The sequence below is a fragment of the Typopeltis vanoorti genome, chromosome 24 (genome assembly GCF_054136105.1).
Source record: "Typopeltis vanoorti isolate ZY-2024b chromosome 24, IOZ_Tvanoo_1.0, whole genome shotgun sequence".
NCBI classification, from domain to species: Eukaryota; Metazoa; Arthropoda; class Arachnida; order Uropygi; family Thelyphonidae; genus Typopeltis; species Typopeltis vanoorti.
In genome coordinates this window covers 64989222-65006766 of record NC_143572.1, presented here as the reverse complement: position 1 = coordinate 65006766, position 17545 = coordinate 64989222, and the positions used below count along the sequence as shown (strand labels likewise).

Sequence of the window (17545 nt, the reverse complement as noted above, 5' to 3'; positions counted from 1 at the left end):
CTGAGATTCTAATTGGTCTATAATTCGTGACTTAGTTCAGTATTATCAACAATCCATATAATACCACCCGTGTCCTATCAGCATTTTTTAGGCTGAAGTGAAATAACGTCTGGATATTTAATCTGTGAGTTAGGCTATTATCTAAAAATGCGCCAAATAGTTGAAAGACAGTTAGTGCGCGTTGGGAAGCAGTTGGAAAATAGGGATGTGTCTACCTTGCCACTCTTTATGGTGCTGCGATCGTTTATTTATTTATTTCGCCTATTTGTAGCCTGTACAAACGGTTTCGAGGGTAATAATGTGGAGTTTAACATAAACTGTGTTTGAGATACACATGTTAGCAATGATATTTCTTGTATTATCCCCGGAAGATGACGCGGTGTTGTCTTAAGTAACGTGACTTCATATATTTAAATGAAGTTAAACTTAGTAATAAATTTCTGGAAGAAAAATATTGAATTCAATAGTGCATTAAAATGTGAGTGTTAAGTTTGGATATAATAATAATGCTCACTAAGCCACTGTTAAGATTACGATTTATTCCTTTTCCTTCATTCAATAATTAAAAAGAAAATCTTATCAGCTTATTCCTTACCTCTGTACAACGTTAGAACATCCATCAAAATTTTTATTGTTATTATTATGTGACACCTCCAGGGAGTCCAAAGACTCATCGAGGAAGTGTGCGAAGAGCATCGAACGTTAGATACGATTACAACTACTAACCGCGCTCAAACTTGTTTAACTTTTTGCGTGAACCCAGCAATCTACCAACCTTTGCTTTCGGGTAATCAAATAGTTTTTTTTTAATTTTTTTATTTTAAATATTCCTTTACGGTAGCGAAAACAAATTACAAAGTGTACAATGTATACACCTTAATTTATAGCATTTAGATTTTGTCAAAGGTTTAGGCTTGTGTCTTAGTCCGCCTAATGATCATTAAGCAATGCATCCAATGTGTGCCATCGTAGCTTACTCGGTATCTTTGATGTCCTTTGGTTGGAAAAAACAGCTGGTTTCGAAGTCCGTATATGGCATGAAGAACCTTTCTTAAATATTAATACTTTTTAACTAAAGGTGAGTCTGGCAGTCTCATGTTTGAGGAGGTAAGAGGGGGGGTCATCCTGCAAACCATCCATAAGTACATACACAATTTACAGATATGATACAATGACCTAAACAATACTTTCTTCAGCCCAAAATCGAAAACAGTCAACGAACCCCTAGTAGTTGCACTGTCATCGTGTTCTGTGGAGTTGGGTTGTTTTGTTTTGAATTATGGCAAAGCTTCCTTCTCCTCCTCATCTTCCATTTATCTACCCTTTTATAATCAATTGAAGTATCTTATATTTTTCATTATGAAGTAGGTGACCAAGTATGCATTTTTCCTCTTTTTTTATGGTATTTTATGATATTTAAACTCTTATTTTTATGGTGTCTCTAAGGAATAAACAGGTATTCATGAAGCCTTGAGTGAACAGGATGAGGTTTCAAGTTTTTATGAAAGATAATATTACACTGAGCAAATTTTTTCAGTCTTTTTGTTAGTGTTTCAAATGTACCAAACAGTTGAAGGATAAATTGAGTGAATTCTTAAAAGAGAATATTTAGAAGTGTGTATTTGACAACAGACCTCCCCTTTGAAGCCAAGCCACAGCAGCCCTCTGGTAAGCCATTCACACATGATTTATCAGAATTTGAGTCCACTTCATGTGTTAAAAGCAGTATACTATTCATTTTGCAACCAGGTCAATGATAGATGAATCATCTGGATTCTATTAACTGAAGTTGGTAAAATAATTAGAAATGGCAAACATTATGAATGTTTCCATAATGAAGGAAAATATATGAAACTAGAAGCATGAAACTGCTAATTGCACATGCACTACACCAAAAGGAGTTAGATGATAAGGAAATTAATGGTGTGTGAGAGCTAGAGATCATTAGTGAAACAATATCAGACTATTCTGAGAGACGGAGTGAGACTAGTGTGAATAAACGATGAGATTAGGCAGGAGATTTTGTCTTAAGATTATAAACTGAAGCTGGTGGAATATTTTGCCAAGAAATTTCGAAATTGATAAAAATTCTTGAGGAGAGATGAAGTAGGCTCCTTTTCTATCCTAAACTTGTAGCCCATACTTGGCACTGAACCACAACAATTTCATCCTTTCATGTGTGTGTATGTGTGTGTTTGTTTGTTTGTTTGTTGGAGGAGTACTGTATTTAAATTTTTGGCAAGAAAAAAATCAGGGGCAAATTATTATCTAACACTGTCTTAAATGAACAATTTGCTTAGTATTGTTAGTGCTAATGAATGCTATGACATCACTTGGGTGAACATCAGATAAAAGTAACCATTTGGAGTTATCAAAGTTTTATTTACTGTGAAGAATGGCTTGTGTGAAGTTAGTATAGAGAAACAAATATTTCCGGGGGGGGGGGGGAAGAAGACAAGCATCCAGAGTGATTTGTTAATTTCTGAAAAGTAATAGAGAAAAAAGTGGATAAGGATGGCAGTAGTAAGTATTGATATAGAAATAATGAGAGTTTTGTAAATAAATGAACTAAGTTCAGAAATGAAAACATCGATTTGTGAAGTGATTTTTTATTCATATGATTAATTTCATTTTACAATACACTGTTCAATAATCATCACAAATGATTATTGAGCAGTGTTACTTTTCATGGGTTTGACCAAAGCTTGGTGAAACATGAACTGTGATGAATGATATATGTAACATATGTCCAGAAATATTAGGATCCTTTTCGCTGCCAAATTTTAACAGAAATCGAAATTGTATGATGCTATTGTATACTCTGTAATAAATGGTAACTGAGTAATACTTTTACTAAAATTCATTTGTATGCAGCGTGCTACCCTCATATTGTATTTGCTTGTAAAGGACTACACAGGGGTATTCATATCCTGCCTATAATATGGTGAATGTTATACATCAGCTTTCTAATTTATTTTTTTAGACAGAGGTAAGTAACCCAGTCTTTAGTAGAAGCAGCAATTTATCTCCAGTTTTTTTTTTTTTTCCTGCAAAATGGGAAAAAAGCATCAGCTTGACATCATACACATTGCACAAAATATGTAACTTGCATCTCCATCTGTGAAAAGCCTACAAACAATAATATTTTTGTTAATAATATAATTTTTGATATGATTCTTCCTTTTGATCTTAGTATAATCAAAAGGTGACATTGTTTGTTGAATAAATGTAAATATTAGTACTAATGACTGCACTAGCATAATAACAATTGTTTAATGTTAGTATAACAGCATATGATAATATAAGGTGCAGTTGTTTAGAATTGTAAAACCTACCTTAATAATCAAGAAATGTTTTCTCTGAATTCAGGTAACATAATCGGAGATTAAGTAAAAAAAAAAAGATAAAAGAAGCCAAGAAAATATTTCCTTCTAGAAATCAAAGAATATGAAGTTCTGGAATTATAGAGAACGCATGTGTATATGCATAGAAAAAATATCTGCATAGAAAAAAGAGAATGTTGGATTCATTTTTATAAGTATCCTTAGTTTTCTGTAAAACATCTCAAATATTGTTCAGAAAGTAAGATATTTATTATTTCATTGACAAAACTAATAATAATATTATACATTGTTATTAATATTATTAAATGTCAGATTTTATGATTCTGAGGATTTAAAATGACATTTTTAAACGTCATTTGCTCTCATGCCTTTAGTTCTTTAAATAGTTTAATCTCTAGCAACCCATTTCAAAATATTCCATAAAAAACATTTAAAAATAAAGAAATAAAACTGTATGTTATAGTTAAAAATGTTATACCTTTGAGTATTCTTTTAAAAAGTGAAATTCTGTAGCATGAATGAACCATTTAGCAATTGTTCATTGCTAAATGAAGGAAAGCATATCTTTTTTCAAACAGGAAAAAAAAAGATCATTCTGATCTGAATACCAAAATAGCTGTAGATATTCGAGTAAAAAAACCTTTCACATATGAAATATCAAATGTTTTATTTTCACACTCGTCATCTTTAAATAAGAAAATAAGACTGATTGTCAAGGAAAATCCTTTTATGTATGATTTATATGGCAAGTCATTTTCAAAATCATCAGATCTTAATGTTCATAGCAGAGTGTACCACTCAAATGAAAAGCCTTTTGCATGTGAAATATGTGGCAAGTCGTTTTCAAAAACAGGAGATCTTCAAGTACACAATAGAATTCACACAAATGAGAAACCTTTTACATGTGAAATATGTGGTAAATAATTTTTACAAGCAGCACATCTGAAAGAGAACAAAATGAGACGCAGAAATGACAAACCTTATATGTGTTGAATATGTAGCCTTTCATTTGCTAGATCATTACATATGAAAAGACACAAAAAATATCATACAAATGAAAGACTTCATTTGTGAGATGTGTGGTAAATCATTTTCACATGTGTCAAATCTTAAAACACACCAAAGAACACATACCAATGAGAAACCATTTATATGTGAATTATGTGGTGTGTCATTTGCACAGTCATCAAATCTCATGTCACACAGAAAAATTCACACAAATGAGAAACCTTTCACCTGTGAAATATGTGATAAATCATTTTTACGAGCAGCAAATCTAAAACAGCACAAAATAAGTCACAGAAATGACAGACCTTATATGTGTGAAATATGTAGCCTATCATTTCCTAGATCATCATATATGAGAAGACACAAAAGAATTCATACAAATGAAAAACCTTTCATTTGTGAGATGTGTGGTAAATCATTTTCAGATTTATCAAATTTTAAAGCACACAAAAGAACACATACTAATAAGAAACAATTTATATGTGAATTATGTGGTCTGTCATTTGAACAGTCACGTATTTTGAAACTACATGAGAAAATTCACAGAAATGAGAAACCCTTTACATGTAAAATATGCACCACTTCATTTGCCTGTTCATCTGATATGAAACAGCATCAGAGAATTCATACAAATGAGAAACGTTTTATGTGTGAGACATGTGGCATTTCGTATGTTCGATCATCTGATATGAAACGACATCAGAGAATTCATACAGATCAGAAAAGCTTAACTTGTGAAACATGCAATAAGTTATGTTCCAATATATCAGGTTTAAAAAAACATAAAAGAATTCACACAAATGAGAAACCATTTATGTGTGAAATATGTGGCATTTCTTTTACTCAGTCATCAAATATGAGAAGACACCAGAGAATTCATATAAATTGCTAGAAATTCACATAATTACAAATTCAAGTCTGAAATCTGCTGCTGTTAATTTTCGGAAACCTGTTTTCTGTGCTCAGAAGAGAAAAAAAAAATCCTAGAAATTAAAAAACCGTTATGAAGTATATCACAAATCATTTTTTAAAACATCATATCTAAAAGTACACAGATCATTCATTCTAGTAATAAATAATTTTGCATATTTTTATGAAAATCTGATATGGAGATTCAGCAATAAGAGTTGAAATCAGTGACACATACCACTTAAAAGTAATAGACTAAAAAAAACCAACTGTGTTTCTACTAAAAAAAGAAACAATTGTACATTCTCAGTAGTGAATCTATAGAAAAGACAACATTTTTGCTGTTTAGGCATGGTCCATGGTGAAGATGGAAATTTAAATATGGAAATAGATATTAGAGCAAATAAAACTGCATGGTCTGAAAGCTAGTTGAATAAATTTATATGGTAGAACAGGAAAGAAATCTGCTGAAGCAGCATGTGAGACAGTGTTCAGACCCATTTTAAATAACGGATCCAAGAGTTGGGTACAAATAAAACAGTTGATCAGAGGCTACATAAATCACACTTTTAGAGAAATTATGAAAGTGAACAGATGAGATCATTAGCAGAACTATATTAAACAATTAAAGAACTCATCATAGGCAGCATTCAAGAATGTGGAAATATAGCTAATCTAAGCTAGCATGCTTAAACAGAATGAAAAATAGAAGACTTGCAGAACAAAGCTGTGTGAAGATTCAAATGAAATTGCTGATCAAATTGGGGTCCTGTCAAATAACAGGTCAGTTTGTAAGAAGGTTGTTGAATTGAAAGTACTCATGAAGTGGTATTTTATGCAGCTATTTGGTGCATTTTGTGAAGGTATACACCATAAAATGATGTTAAGCAAATTTTTAAGGAACTTAATGGAAGAAAATGAGGTGGAGGGATGGAGATAAAAGGAAAATGAGGTGGAGGGATGGAGATAAAAGGAAAACGAAAAAAGGAATCAAAGATGAAATCAAAAATGGAATCAAAGAAAGAAAAGGAAAATAGGTTTGCTAAAGAACTCTCAGTCACAGCCATATGTCTAAATTAAGAACACTGCACAATAAGAAAATTTGCACTGAAAAAAGGAGCAGGAACCCATCCATTACACTAAATATCAATCTCTTTTTAAATAAATTTCAAATTTGATTGTCATACAATTACAGAAATATGCATTGCTTTTATTTATATAAACCTTATTTCTAAAATGTATTAATTTATGAACTTCAAATAACTAAAATTCTTATTGAGGTATTAATTTGTCAAAATTATTTGATAATCACAGGAGGATAGCACAGAAATATTTCTAAGGTACGGTGATAACCCCTTTCTCAGCTGTCTCATATCTCACGCTTTTGCATTAATGAAAGTTATTTGTAACATCCAGATGTTAAAAATATTTGTAAATACACAATTGTCAAGAGAATAAAAAAAAATATAGCAGAAGATGAAATCTGAGAGTTCTTTAATGAAATAAATACATGATATAAAATTATATAAATGTTTTATATGCAAATTTTTTCATAAAAAAAAAATTCAAGTCTGCTTTTATTTTATGTTTAGTTTATTCAAAATTAGGAATGTTACACTTAATTCAACAATAATAAGTTTAGAGGCAGCAAGAAATATTCAACGGAATTGTCCTTGTTGGTCTTGACCAGTCTGGTTGGCTAAGTAGTTAGTATGAGAGTGGAGTGAACAGCTCTCGATCTCGACCATAGATGGCAACACTATTAGCAAGATTTTTTTTTCTAGTTGGTACATCTGTCATAAGCATCCATGTGAAATTGAAGTAATTCTACCAAGTAGTTTGTTTTATACAACTGTGTAAAGCAAAAGTGTTGTCTGTATCCTTTGAAATGGAAAAAATTGAGTATCACGTGGTTATAATTTTTTTTTTTTAAAGAAGGTTTAACGCCAAAAGAAATGCATTCGAAGTTAATAAAAGATTACGGGCACTCTTCTCCTTCATTTTCAAGAATTAAGAAATGGGCTACCGAGTTAAAACGCAGCCATACAAACCTTGAAAGTGATCTACGTGAAGGACGTCCAAAAAGTGTAACAACTCCAGAAATCATTGATCAAGTGCACGATATGGTATTGGATGACTGGTGAGATAAAAATGTGTGAAATTGTTGAGACTATAGGCATTTCAAAAGAACATGCAGGATATATTTTGCATGAAGAATTTCAAATAAAAAAGCTTTGCACAAGATGGCTGCCACTCTTGCTCACAGTAGATCAAAAAGTCACTCTCATGAAAATCTCTGTACAATGCTTGGAGCGTTTTAACAAGAATTAAACTGATTTTGTGCATCGATTTATAAGTATGTATGAGACTTAGATTCACCATTACACACCATAGTCCAAACAGCAGTCAAAACAGTGGACACAAGCCAGTTGTTCATCGCCAAAGAAGACAAAGTCAGTTCCATCAACAAGAAAGATCATGGTATCGGTGTTTTGGGATGGTAAAGGCATTTTGTTTATTAATTATCTTGAAAAGGGTAAAACAATAACCACGGGAATATTATTCCAATCTTTTAACCAGACTAGATGAAAAAATTCATAAATTCATGTGAAAAGGTCCAGTTTGCCGAAAAAAAAAAATCATCTTTCATCAGGGCGATGCAACTGCCCACAAAGGTGTTTTGGCAATCAAAAAACTAAGGGATCTGCGTTATGAATTATTGGAACATCCACCCTATTCCCGAGATTTGGCTTCATCTATATATTCTCAAAAGTAAAACTCCTCCTCGCTGGTCAGTGTTTTTCTTGGAATCAAGAGGTGATTGCAGCTGTAGAGGGGTATTTTGCAGATCTTAATGAGAACCACTACAGGGATGGGATGATGGTGCTGGAGCATCACTGGAATAAATTATTATTATTATTATTCTTGACACCTCCAAGGAGTCCGAAGACTCATCGCGGGAGGACACCTACAATTGTCTCAACCACTACACCGAACCTCTACTACAAATCATCTCCATCAACACCATCTATGGCCCACCACAACTAGTATTTTTTGTCTGTAAATTGCATGTGTTCTGAAGGGCCGATTTGTCTGTATGCGGGATGAAACCCCGAGTTTCCGGGAGAAAAAAACCCTGCTACCTCCGTATGAGATCAGCTAACTCACCTTTGATTGAAATCGTCCAGATAAAGATTCCTCCCATTACAACAAGAATCGAACTTAGGCCTTAAACGTATTAGTCTTAAAGGAGATTAGAACTTAAATGTATTAGTCTTAAAGGAGATTATGTTGAAAAATAAAAATAACTTTGAAATTATAAATTCATTTTTTCATTGTTAGACCGATAACGTTTCAGACCACCCTCATATATCTGCTCTCCAACCAACAGGCCATTGGGTCATATTCCACTGTAAGCATGGAAGTATTGCACATGTCTTTATATCAAACTTGAATTTCCCCAGTGTGCAACCATCACTGCGCTTACTGAAGGCTTGAAATGGCTTGAAAATGTTCCATGGTTGGTCTCTAAAGCAAGATATCCAGTTTATCTCATCCTTATAAGCCCACTGATGACAGTATTAATGTATCATAGGTAACAGCCTTTTGTGAATTAGATTCACATAAAAAAGGAAGGGTAAAAAAAAAAAACATAACTGAATGAGACATGTTATTGCCCTTAATTGTTACTTTTTTTCATTAAAATTTCACTACTTTAAGTGATTTCCATGTTCATGGATTTATTCTAATTTGGCACATGTTTATTATGGCTTTTAGATGTATTCTTAAACCTGTTTGCAGGAAGAAAAACTGAGTTTTCCAGAATAAAACCCTGTATTTCATGTAAGACAAACTCATTTTTATTTGAGAAGAGACCTACCTAATGAAGTTTACCCATAACAGAGAGCATTTGAACAAGTCTCTTTCATAATCAGATGACACATATTAAAACTACTCATTTGGGGAACATTTTCATTAATAAACATAGAGATATTTTTATTATTCATGTTTGTTAATTGCCAAATTCTCAGGGTGCCTATATAGTCCTATAGAAGTGGTGTCTACATCATTAGTTTTAAATCACCAGAACAGTGACTGCTACAGGTTTGATTCTAATTTTGCCAACTAGAAGGAACTAGAACTATTTTCAGGGCACTTTTTTTCCATCTGATTCTTGACTTAGATGAACTTTGTCACTGGTAAGTAAGATACCCGATTACTGTCTAACATTTCCATCTCATTGGCAGACATCTTTACAAGTTATTTATTTTTATGACAATCCTGCTCCTGAAAGATTGTAATCTGTGATTGTGAATATTGTAATCGTAATCTGTATTGTAATGCTTCTGTAATACATTGGAAACAAACATATGATCCTTCCACATAGCATTTGCATTTACAAATAAAATTGATTGCCCACGATGTGTTTGTTCAGAGGTTTGTCTAATAGTTCTAAGTACTGTAGTATCATCAAAATATAAGGCATTTACAAACAAAACACCAACAATATCAAAATATGTCAAGTGATTTTATTTTATTTTTCTTAAGAGAAAGGAGAACAAACTCTTGGAAAACATGATATTAGTATTAGTATATGCCTACAGTTAATGAAAATAAGTTAGTTCTTAAAGCATAATTTTTTATATCACTTTGCATTGTGAAGTCAATAAAAAATTAAAATAGGAGTAGACTTGCGTACGTTATGCATATTATTAAATACATGCTGTTTGTTGTTTGGAAGTAAATTTGCTAAGAAAATAAAAACAATACTCCTTTCTGACAATGCTATTTGAATCCTTTTATTCTCTGATTCTCAGCAACCAAAAGTTGTCAATATCAAGTACATTAGTACCACAGGTGGGCTAATGATTTTTTTTTTTTTTCTGTTTTCATTAAAACATAATCACAAAGGGTTGTTGAGCACAAGCAGTACTAACAACTCTTATTGTGTTTTAACGATGTTAATACTTAATTGCAAAGTGACTTTTTCCAAAGCAAAATGTGTGATTATCAGGACATACCTTTATAGACCATCATTTTGTATTTTGGTTTAAGCCAATAAGAATACAATTTGGTCGGCTAAATCCCAAACTGCCAGCCCATCCTCGTTCGTTCAGTATTCAGGTAGATACCCAACAGGGTACACAACAAGAAGGTGAGTATTCGACATTAGGTCTGAAGCCCTGGTCGGTTCTCCGCATTCCTTTAAAGCTATGTGGAGGTCTCCTCTCAGTTATACTGCTTTGACCCTTAAGCACCCCCAGGATTCCCAGACCCCTGGACAAATTCCCGATGATTGAAGTAGAGCTCTCGTAGTACCCATATATAAAAAGAGAAATAAAACTGAATGAGAGAATTACAGATGTATTTCCCTATGAGTGTTCCTGGCAAGATTTATGCAAGTATACTTGAGAATCGGTTGAGAAGAATTGTGGAAGAAAAGTTTGGATTCAGGCGAAATAGACACTGTCAGGATCAGATCTTCACTTTACAACAAATAATTGAGAAAGCATGGGAATATAACAAAGATCTGTATTTAAGTTTTCTCGATCTGGAAAACGCTTATGACAAGGTGCCAAGAGAGAAGCTATTCAATACGCTACAGTTGTAAGGTGTCAATGGGGCATTATATCAAGCACTACTTTGTCTTTATTTGAGTTGTAAGTCAACAGAATTGAAGGAAGTACAGGAAGATGGTTTAATATTAAATCTGGTGTGAGACAAGGATGTACATCATCCCCTCTGTTATTCATTATCTATATGGATCACATTATGAAGGAAAGTGGTATTAAACGTGATATCAAAATTGGAGATGTTAATGTCCGCTCTTTGCTTTATGCAGACGATGTTATACTTCTAAATAGATCCGCTACAGGTCTGCAAGATTCACTGACTAAATTGAATAACTGCTGTAAGAGATACAACAATTAAAAATATTTAATTATTAATTAGAATAAAAATAATTAAATATTTATATAATATAAAATATTTAAATATAAATATTTATATATTTCTATTTAAATATAAAAATAAAAAGCAATAAACAGACAAAGACAATGAAAATATGCAGAATCATTGAAAATATCAACTGTTGTGAATGGGGAACCTGTGCAACAAGTAAAACACTTCAGCTACTTAAGCACGACTTTTAGTGAAGATCGTAAATTAAATATGGAAAGAAACCACAGAATCAACAAAGCTGGTATGGTAGGAAGTCAAATGAATAAATTTATATGGAATAAGAGAGAAATTAGTCAGAACACTAAATTAGCTGTATACAAGACAGTGTTCAAACCAGTTTTAACTTACAGATCTGAAAGTTGGGTCAGAAGTAAAACCAAAGACTAATGACTGCAGATATGAGAGTCCTGAGAAAGATTAGAGGCATAAACAGATGGCATGAATGGCAATATCATATTAAAAACAAGAATATTAGGAAAGAACTTGACATTGTCAGCATCCAGGAATGCGTCAACTGAGCTAATCTCAGGTTGCATGGTCACTTAAACAGAATGAGTGAGGAAAGATTAGCAAAACAAGTGTTCTTTGCCAGGTTGTCAGGAAAATGATCCAGAGCAAGACCAAGATATAGATGAATTGATAAAGTTCAAAGTGCCTTAGACGATAGAAATATAAGATCTGATAATGTTGGAGTCTTAACAAGTAACAGACTGATTTGGAGGAAAATTGTAGATAGGAAGTCAGTAATGATATAAATTTTTCATGTAGTACTATCGTATCCTGTATACCCCTTGAGGGTACATGGCAGGAATTTGATGATGTTGATGACCTTTATAGAGTGTCCAAGAGATTTAATAACACTAAAGATGTATGTGTTGTTAGTCTGAATATTTTTCACTTTTGTATGACACTCATCCATGAAATGGTGACATCACCATTGACAACCTATAGTATTGTAGATGAGCTAAGAATGCTTACTTTTTTTTTTATACTTTTTTGCATGGTCCCGACCCTCTAGCGACCAAGAATGGAAGTTTTCAAGTCACTTTTGGCATGCAATAAAGAATTCAATAGTTTAGTATACTGAAGAATGAAATTTGTCTTCCATCTAAAAACAGTTACAAACATGAGTGTACCCATGTTAGAATTCAAACTTGAGCCTGTTGATTAGAGGATAAGTACATTCAGTGGCACACCCAGGGAAGGGCCCTTGCGCCCCTCATAAAAGGAAAAAAAAAAAAGAAAAAACACTAGAAAATTTTCCAAAAATCTTTTCCTAATTAAAATTATTTTTTAATTAGGAAAAGATGACAGTGTCGTATCTTCTATTTCTATACTATTTATGAATTAGCGGTCACATAAGGTGGGAATAACCTATAACTCTCGGGAATCATGGCCACTGTCAAACACAAAAAAACAAAATTTTGACATCATATGTATTCACAATCTCTCTACCCAACTCTGCATCATCGACAAATAACTGAACATCTCTCAGATACTTTCCTATATCATTAATGAATAAATTAAACAGCAGCGGTCCATGAACAGAACTCTCCAGTCCACTAGTCACAAGCCTTCTTTTAGAATCTATTCCTGAATAAATTATTTTTTATATAGTTTGAACAAATGCATAATTTTAACTGCCTAGTAGTCAACACTATCATCTACATCTATATGCATCAAGAGATGCATCTAGGAAAAGGAAAAAAATTGAAAAAGTCACCATATTGGATATTTTGCAGTCTTACAACTAGAATTTAAAATTGTGGACAGACTTATGTGTTCGTCGAACATGTTGTTTATTATTTTAACGGTATAATAGAACACAGAAACTAAGTAAATAATTAATTTATTAACTTGATGCTGATATTTCGCTGGTATTATAACCAGCATCTTCAGAGCACAAAAACACTTTGTCACAATACGCGAGACTAAAACAACATGGTGTACATTAACAAAATTGTAGCAGCAACACAAAGACTAGAGTCCTGATTTTGGCGCCCTCTATCTGAAAAAAAAAAAAAAAAAACACGCTATCATATATTGCTAGAGTCCTAGAAAAGTGCTAGTTTTTCCTTAATATGACTGTCTCCCAGATCTTCGGCAAGTTAATACAGCCATATTTGTTGAGATTTGGGGTGTGTTTTAGGGCTTCTGTCGCCTCTAAGAACAATCTCTCTGATTTATATGCTACACAGAAACCCATATAAATCAGAGAGATTGTTCTTAGAGGCGACAGAAGCCCTAAAACACACCCCAAATCTCAACAAATATGGCTGTATTAACTTGCCGAAGATCTGGGAGACAGTCATATTAAGGAAAAACTAGCACTTTTCTAGGACTCTAGCAATATATGATAGCGTGTTTTTTTTTTTTTTCAGATAGAGGGCGCCAAAATCAGGACTCTAGTCTTTGTGTTGCTGCTACAATTTTGTTAATGTACACCATGTTGTTTTAGTCTCGCGTATTGTGACAAAGTGTTTTTGTGCTCTGAAGATGCTGGTTATAATACCAGCGAAATATCAGCATCAAGTTAATAAATTAATTATTTACTTAGTTTCTGTGTTCTATTATACCGTTAAAATAATAAACAACATAGAATTTAAAATATTATCAAGAAAATGCAGAGGAAGAAAAACTGGTTAAGCTTCTTACAATCGATATTAAGCTATCAGTGTGCCTGAGTAGCTCAGTGGAAGTGATATTTGCACTTCTTTTTTTTTTTTTTTTTCAGCTAGACATGGAGTTAATCGACCACTGAAACGACCAAATATTTTTATTTATTTCCTTCCTTGAAAGCGCGAGATTATGGCTTCGATAGAAGTCATAGTTTTGGGCAGTGATGATATATAGGTTAGGATAGGGACCTCAAGATAGCAATGGTTATGCGCTATTGTGGTTGTGATGTTCTCAGATGTCTGATAGCCTTGGACCAGCTATAGTGATGGCTAAGGGTGGTGAGTGACTGGCCATTAAACGTAAACAACAAAAAAAGTTACTTAGGGCTAAAAGGATCTCGACTACTCCCTTTAAGGGAGAAGAGGCGCTAGAGGATATTAGGTTTTTTTTATTTTTATTTTAAAAACGTAATATTAGAAACATTAATATTAAGGATATAACTATCCTGGCACCAGTTAGTCAGAGAGACCATGCAGTCCTGATTCAGATGTAACTAACTTTATGAATGCCACATTTGGAATACATTACATGCTGAACTACAGAGCAGCAAATTATGTTCAAAGGAGAAGTATGCTGGATTCTGCACCATGGTATCTGTTCTGAATGATAAGGATATCGAGAGTGCATGGGAAGGGTTTTAAAATACAAAAATTATGTAATATCCGAATATGTCCCTATAGTTCGAAGAATAAATATGATAGATGTCAAATGTTTAATCTTATTAAACAAGAGATTTTTAAGAAAGTAATGATGTAGAAGAAATACCGTGTGTATAAGAGAGAGAGAGAGATGTGAAAATTATAAGAACAGCCCTGAAGCGCTGTTGTATGCAGAGCTAAGTCTAACTATGAAAACAAACTTGTTCTGCAAGGTAAAAATAAATCAGAAGAATCCTATCGTTTTGCGGCAAGTAAAAGAAAGAATAACTACTCAATGGAGATGGTATGCAGGCGATAAATGCAGAGGAATCCATTCAACAAATAAGTGCCCATTTTCTTAAAAGCTATCAACCTAATGTGTGAAACATTCAACCGATTGCTTCCTATTCACTGGATGAAGGAACTCGGGTTTCTAAGGAGTAGGAGGAAATTCTATACATATATTGAGTCTTCTCAAGCCAGAGAAGATTCCACAGGAGCAGAAATTGTGCATGATTGATAATCTCATTTCACAAGTTGGTGCGAAGACTGCAATGGCGGCGAAGATTTTTGAAAAGTTGTTTAGGACTCGCATACAGAAATCATTGACATTTAGAGCCTACTGGGAATGTATACTTTGCAATAAACTGTATGGGCTTACTAAGGGAAAGTCATATATTTGAATAACTTGCTCGAATATTGTAATAATAGTTCCATTAAGCAAGACAAAGGTGATGAACGTACCATGTTACTTTTGGATTTTGCTAACATTTCTGACAGAAAATAGCATGAAAGCCTGCTGTATCAATTAGAGAATATGGGATTAGATTATAAAATATTAGTGTGGATGAGAGGATGGCCGACTTGCAGATATCAAATAATTTCAGCAAGTTGTTCGTATATCACTTTCCCTTAGTAAACCCATACTGTTTATTGCAAAGTATAGAGTCTCAGTAGGCCCTAAATGTCAACGATTTCTATCCTGTCTGCAAACCCTGACCAAATGTTCAAAAATGTTTGCCGCTATTGCAGTCTTTACACCACCTTGTACAATGGGATTACCATACATTATTTCTGCTCTTGTGGAACCGTCTCTTGCAGATATCATATTTTGAGTCTCAAAATAGGGAAGGTTCCACAGGAGCAGAAATAATGTATGGAAATCTCACTATACAAGGTAGTGTAAAAACTGCAATAGCGGCAAACATTTTTGAACAGTTGGTCAGGGTTTGCAGACAGAAATCGTTGACATTTAGAGCCTACTGAGAATCTATACTTTGCAATAAACAGTATGGATTTACTAAGGGAAGTCATATTTGAACAACTTGCTCAAATTCTTTAATAATAGTTCCTTTAAGTTAGACAATGGTAATGAATGCACCGTGTTACTATTGGATTTTGCTAAGATTTCTGACAGAAAGCAGCTGCGTAAATTGGACAGTATGGGATTGGATTTAAAAATATTAGCGTGAATCAGAGGACGGCCGACTTGCAGATATCAAAAATTGCATCTGGGGGAGGGAATGTGAGCCTGGAATAGTTAAAGTTTACAGCAGTGTTCCACAAGGATCAGTCCTTGGTCCATTGCCATTCAACCTTTACAGTAATGATATTGTGAAAGATTTGACAGCAGATATAGCTATTTGGCGATAATACCAAGATAGCCAGGGTAATCAAGAATGCAACTAATAAGCAGTACTTCCAGAATGAGCTGAATAGTTCGGAATTGTGTGGATGTAAAAATGGCTATCAATTCAATGTTATTACTGTATATGTCAAGTCGCGGGCTTTGGTGTGATGAGATATCCAATGTCATATTTTATTATTGGGATTATGCTAAAAGAAACTGGTCATGCTAGGGGCTCTAGCACTTTTAGTTCACTTGAAATTGAAGTTCAAGGGCCATATAGCAAAGAATTCAAATACAACTCAAATCATAATTGGAATGCTGAGACGAACTCTAACATGTAAGGAAAATGAAGTGACTTTATTTATTACAATGCCTTGATAAGACCTCGCATGGACCGTTTTGTGCAAATCTGGTCTTCTATTTCTGTGGTGTTTCTGCTACTGAGAACACATCGCAAAGGATAGTGTTACAGCTGATATGAGGACTGTAGGAGAGTTTGTAAAGTCAGATTGAGAATTTCTGGACTGCAGTCCCTAGCAAATAGGAGAAAGTGGGGTGAAATGATTCATAAAAGAATTTCTGAAAATTCCATAAAGGATGCGTCAAGATTTAATTTTTTTATTTTTATCAATGTTGAAAAAAACAAATGACAATATATTTTTTTCCCATGGTGCTAATGGATTGCCATTAGAAGTAGTGATTACAGATTGTGTAAACGAATTTAAGAACAGGTATGGCAGTTGGTACAAGCACTATATGGCATCTCTAGATGAGTCCGTGACTGGCTCGGGTGACTATAATAATAATTTTTAATAATAATAATTATAATGTTCTTGTCATTTCCACGATGTATCTGATTGTCTTCATGCTCTTTATACATTAAAGTATCTCAAATAAACTAGGATGGTATTTCTTCCAGATGGCATTCAAATAGATTCAATTTTCTCACAGACTGAACCGTGCTTCGAAAGCATTGTATAAAAGATGAACTGTTTCCGGAACTGCTTCCTTCACGTCACATTTTATCCTACAGTGGGCCTTATTGTCTACTTCAATATTGTTCAAAAAGAATGCTTTTTAAAAATCTAAGGAGACTTTGATCTAGTGTGCATGTGGAAAGATGTATTCACAGAGAAGAATGTTACTTTTATGTTTTCATGATATTCACACTCAGTTGTTTGGGTTATCAAGTGGATTATCCATCAGCAGTAATTTTTAAATGGTGAATTGCTGAAGTTCTGCAACCACATGTCGTAATCTGTAAATGTACCTGACTTGAATTCATGTTAAGTCGAGCGCTCACTATAGTTAATAATCTCCTCTGTGAAGCAAATAAAAAAAATCAGCTAATGCCTTTTATTCGCTTATAGTGAGTA

General features: G+C 33.4%; 1 protein-coding gene across 3 annotated transcripts; it reads left to right on the top strand.

Annotated features, from left to right (window-relative positions):
• The first annotated feature begins 200 nt into the window (after positions 1–200).
• Positions 201–6725, top strand: LOC150093334 (uncharacterized). Of its 3 annotated transcripts, none has more exons than XM_090413577.1 (2): positions 201–478; positions 3370–6725. In XM_090413577.1, the coding sequence occupies exon 2, from the start codon at positions 4399–4401 to the stop codon at positions 5242–5244; it is 846 nt and encodes a 281-aa protein (XP_090269703.1). In that variant the 5' UTR covers positions 201–478; positions 3370–4398; the 3' UTR covers positions 5245–6725. The 3 variants fall into 3 exon arrangements, with proteins under 3 accessions (XP_090269703.1, XP_090269702.1, XP_090269704.1); XM_090413576.1 differs by having other exon boundaries at positions 201–787; XM_090413578.1 differs by lacking the exon at positions 201–478 and adding an exon at positions 846–1078.
• Positions 6726–17545: the final 10820 nt, after the last annotated feature.

What these genes read in the sequence shown, in the direction of transcription:
- LOC150093334 (XM_090413577.1), top strand. Translation starts at nt 4,399, where the DNA reads ATGAAAGACTTCATTTGTGAGATGTGTGGTAAATCATTTTCACATGTG.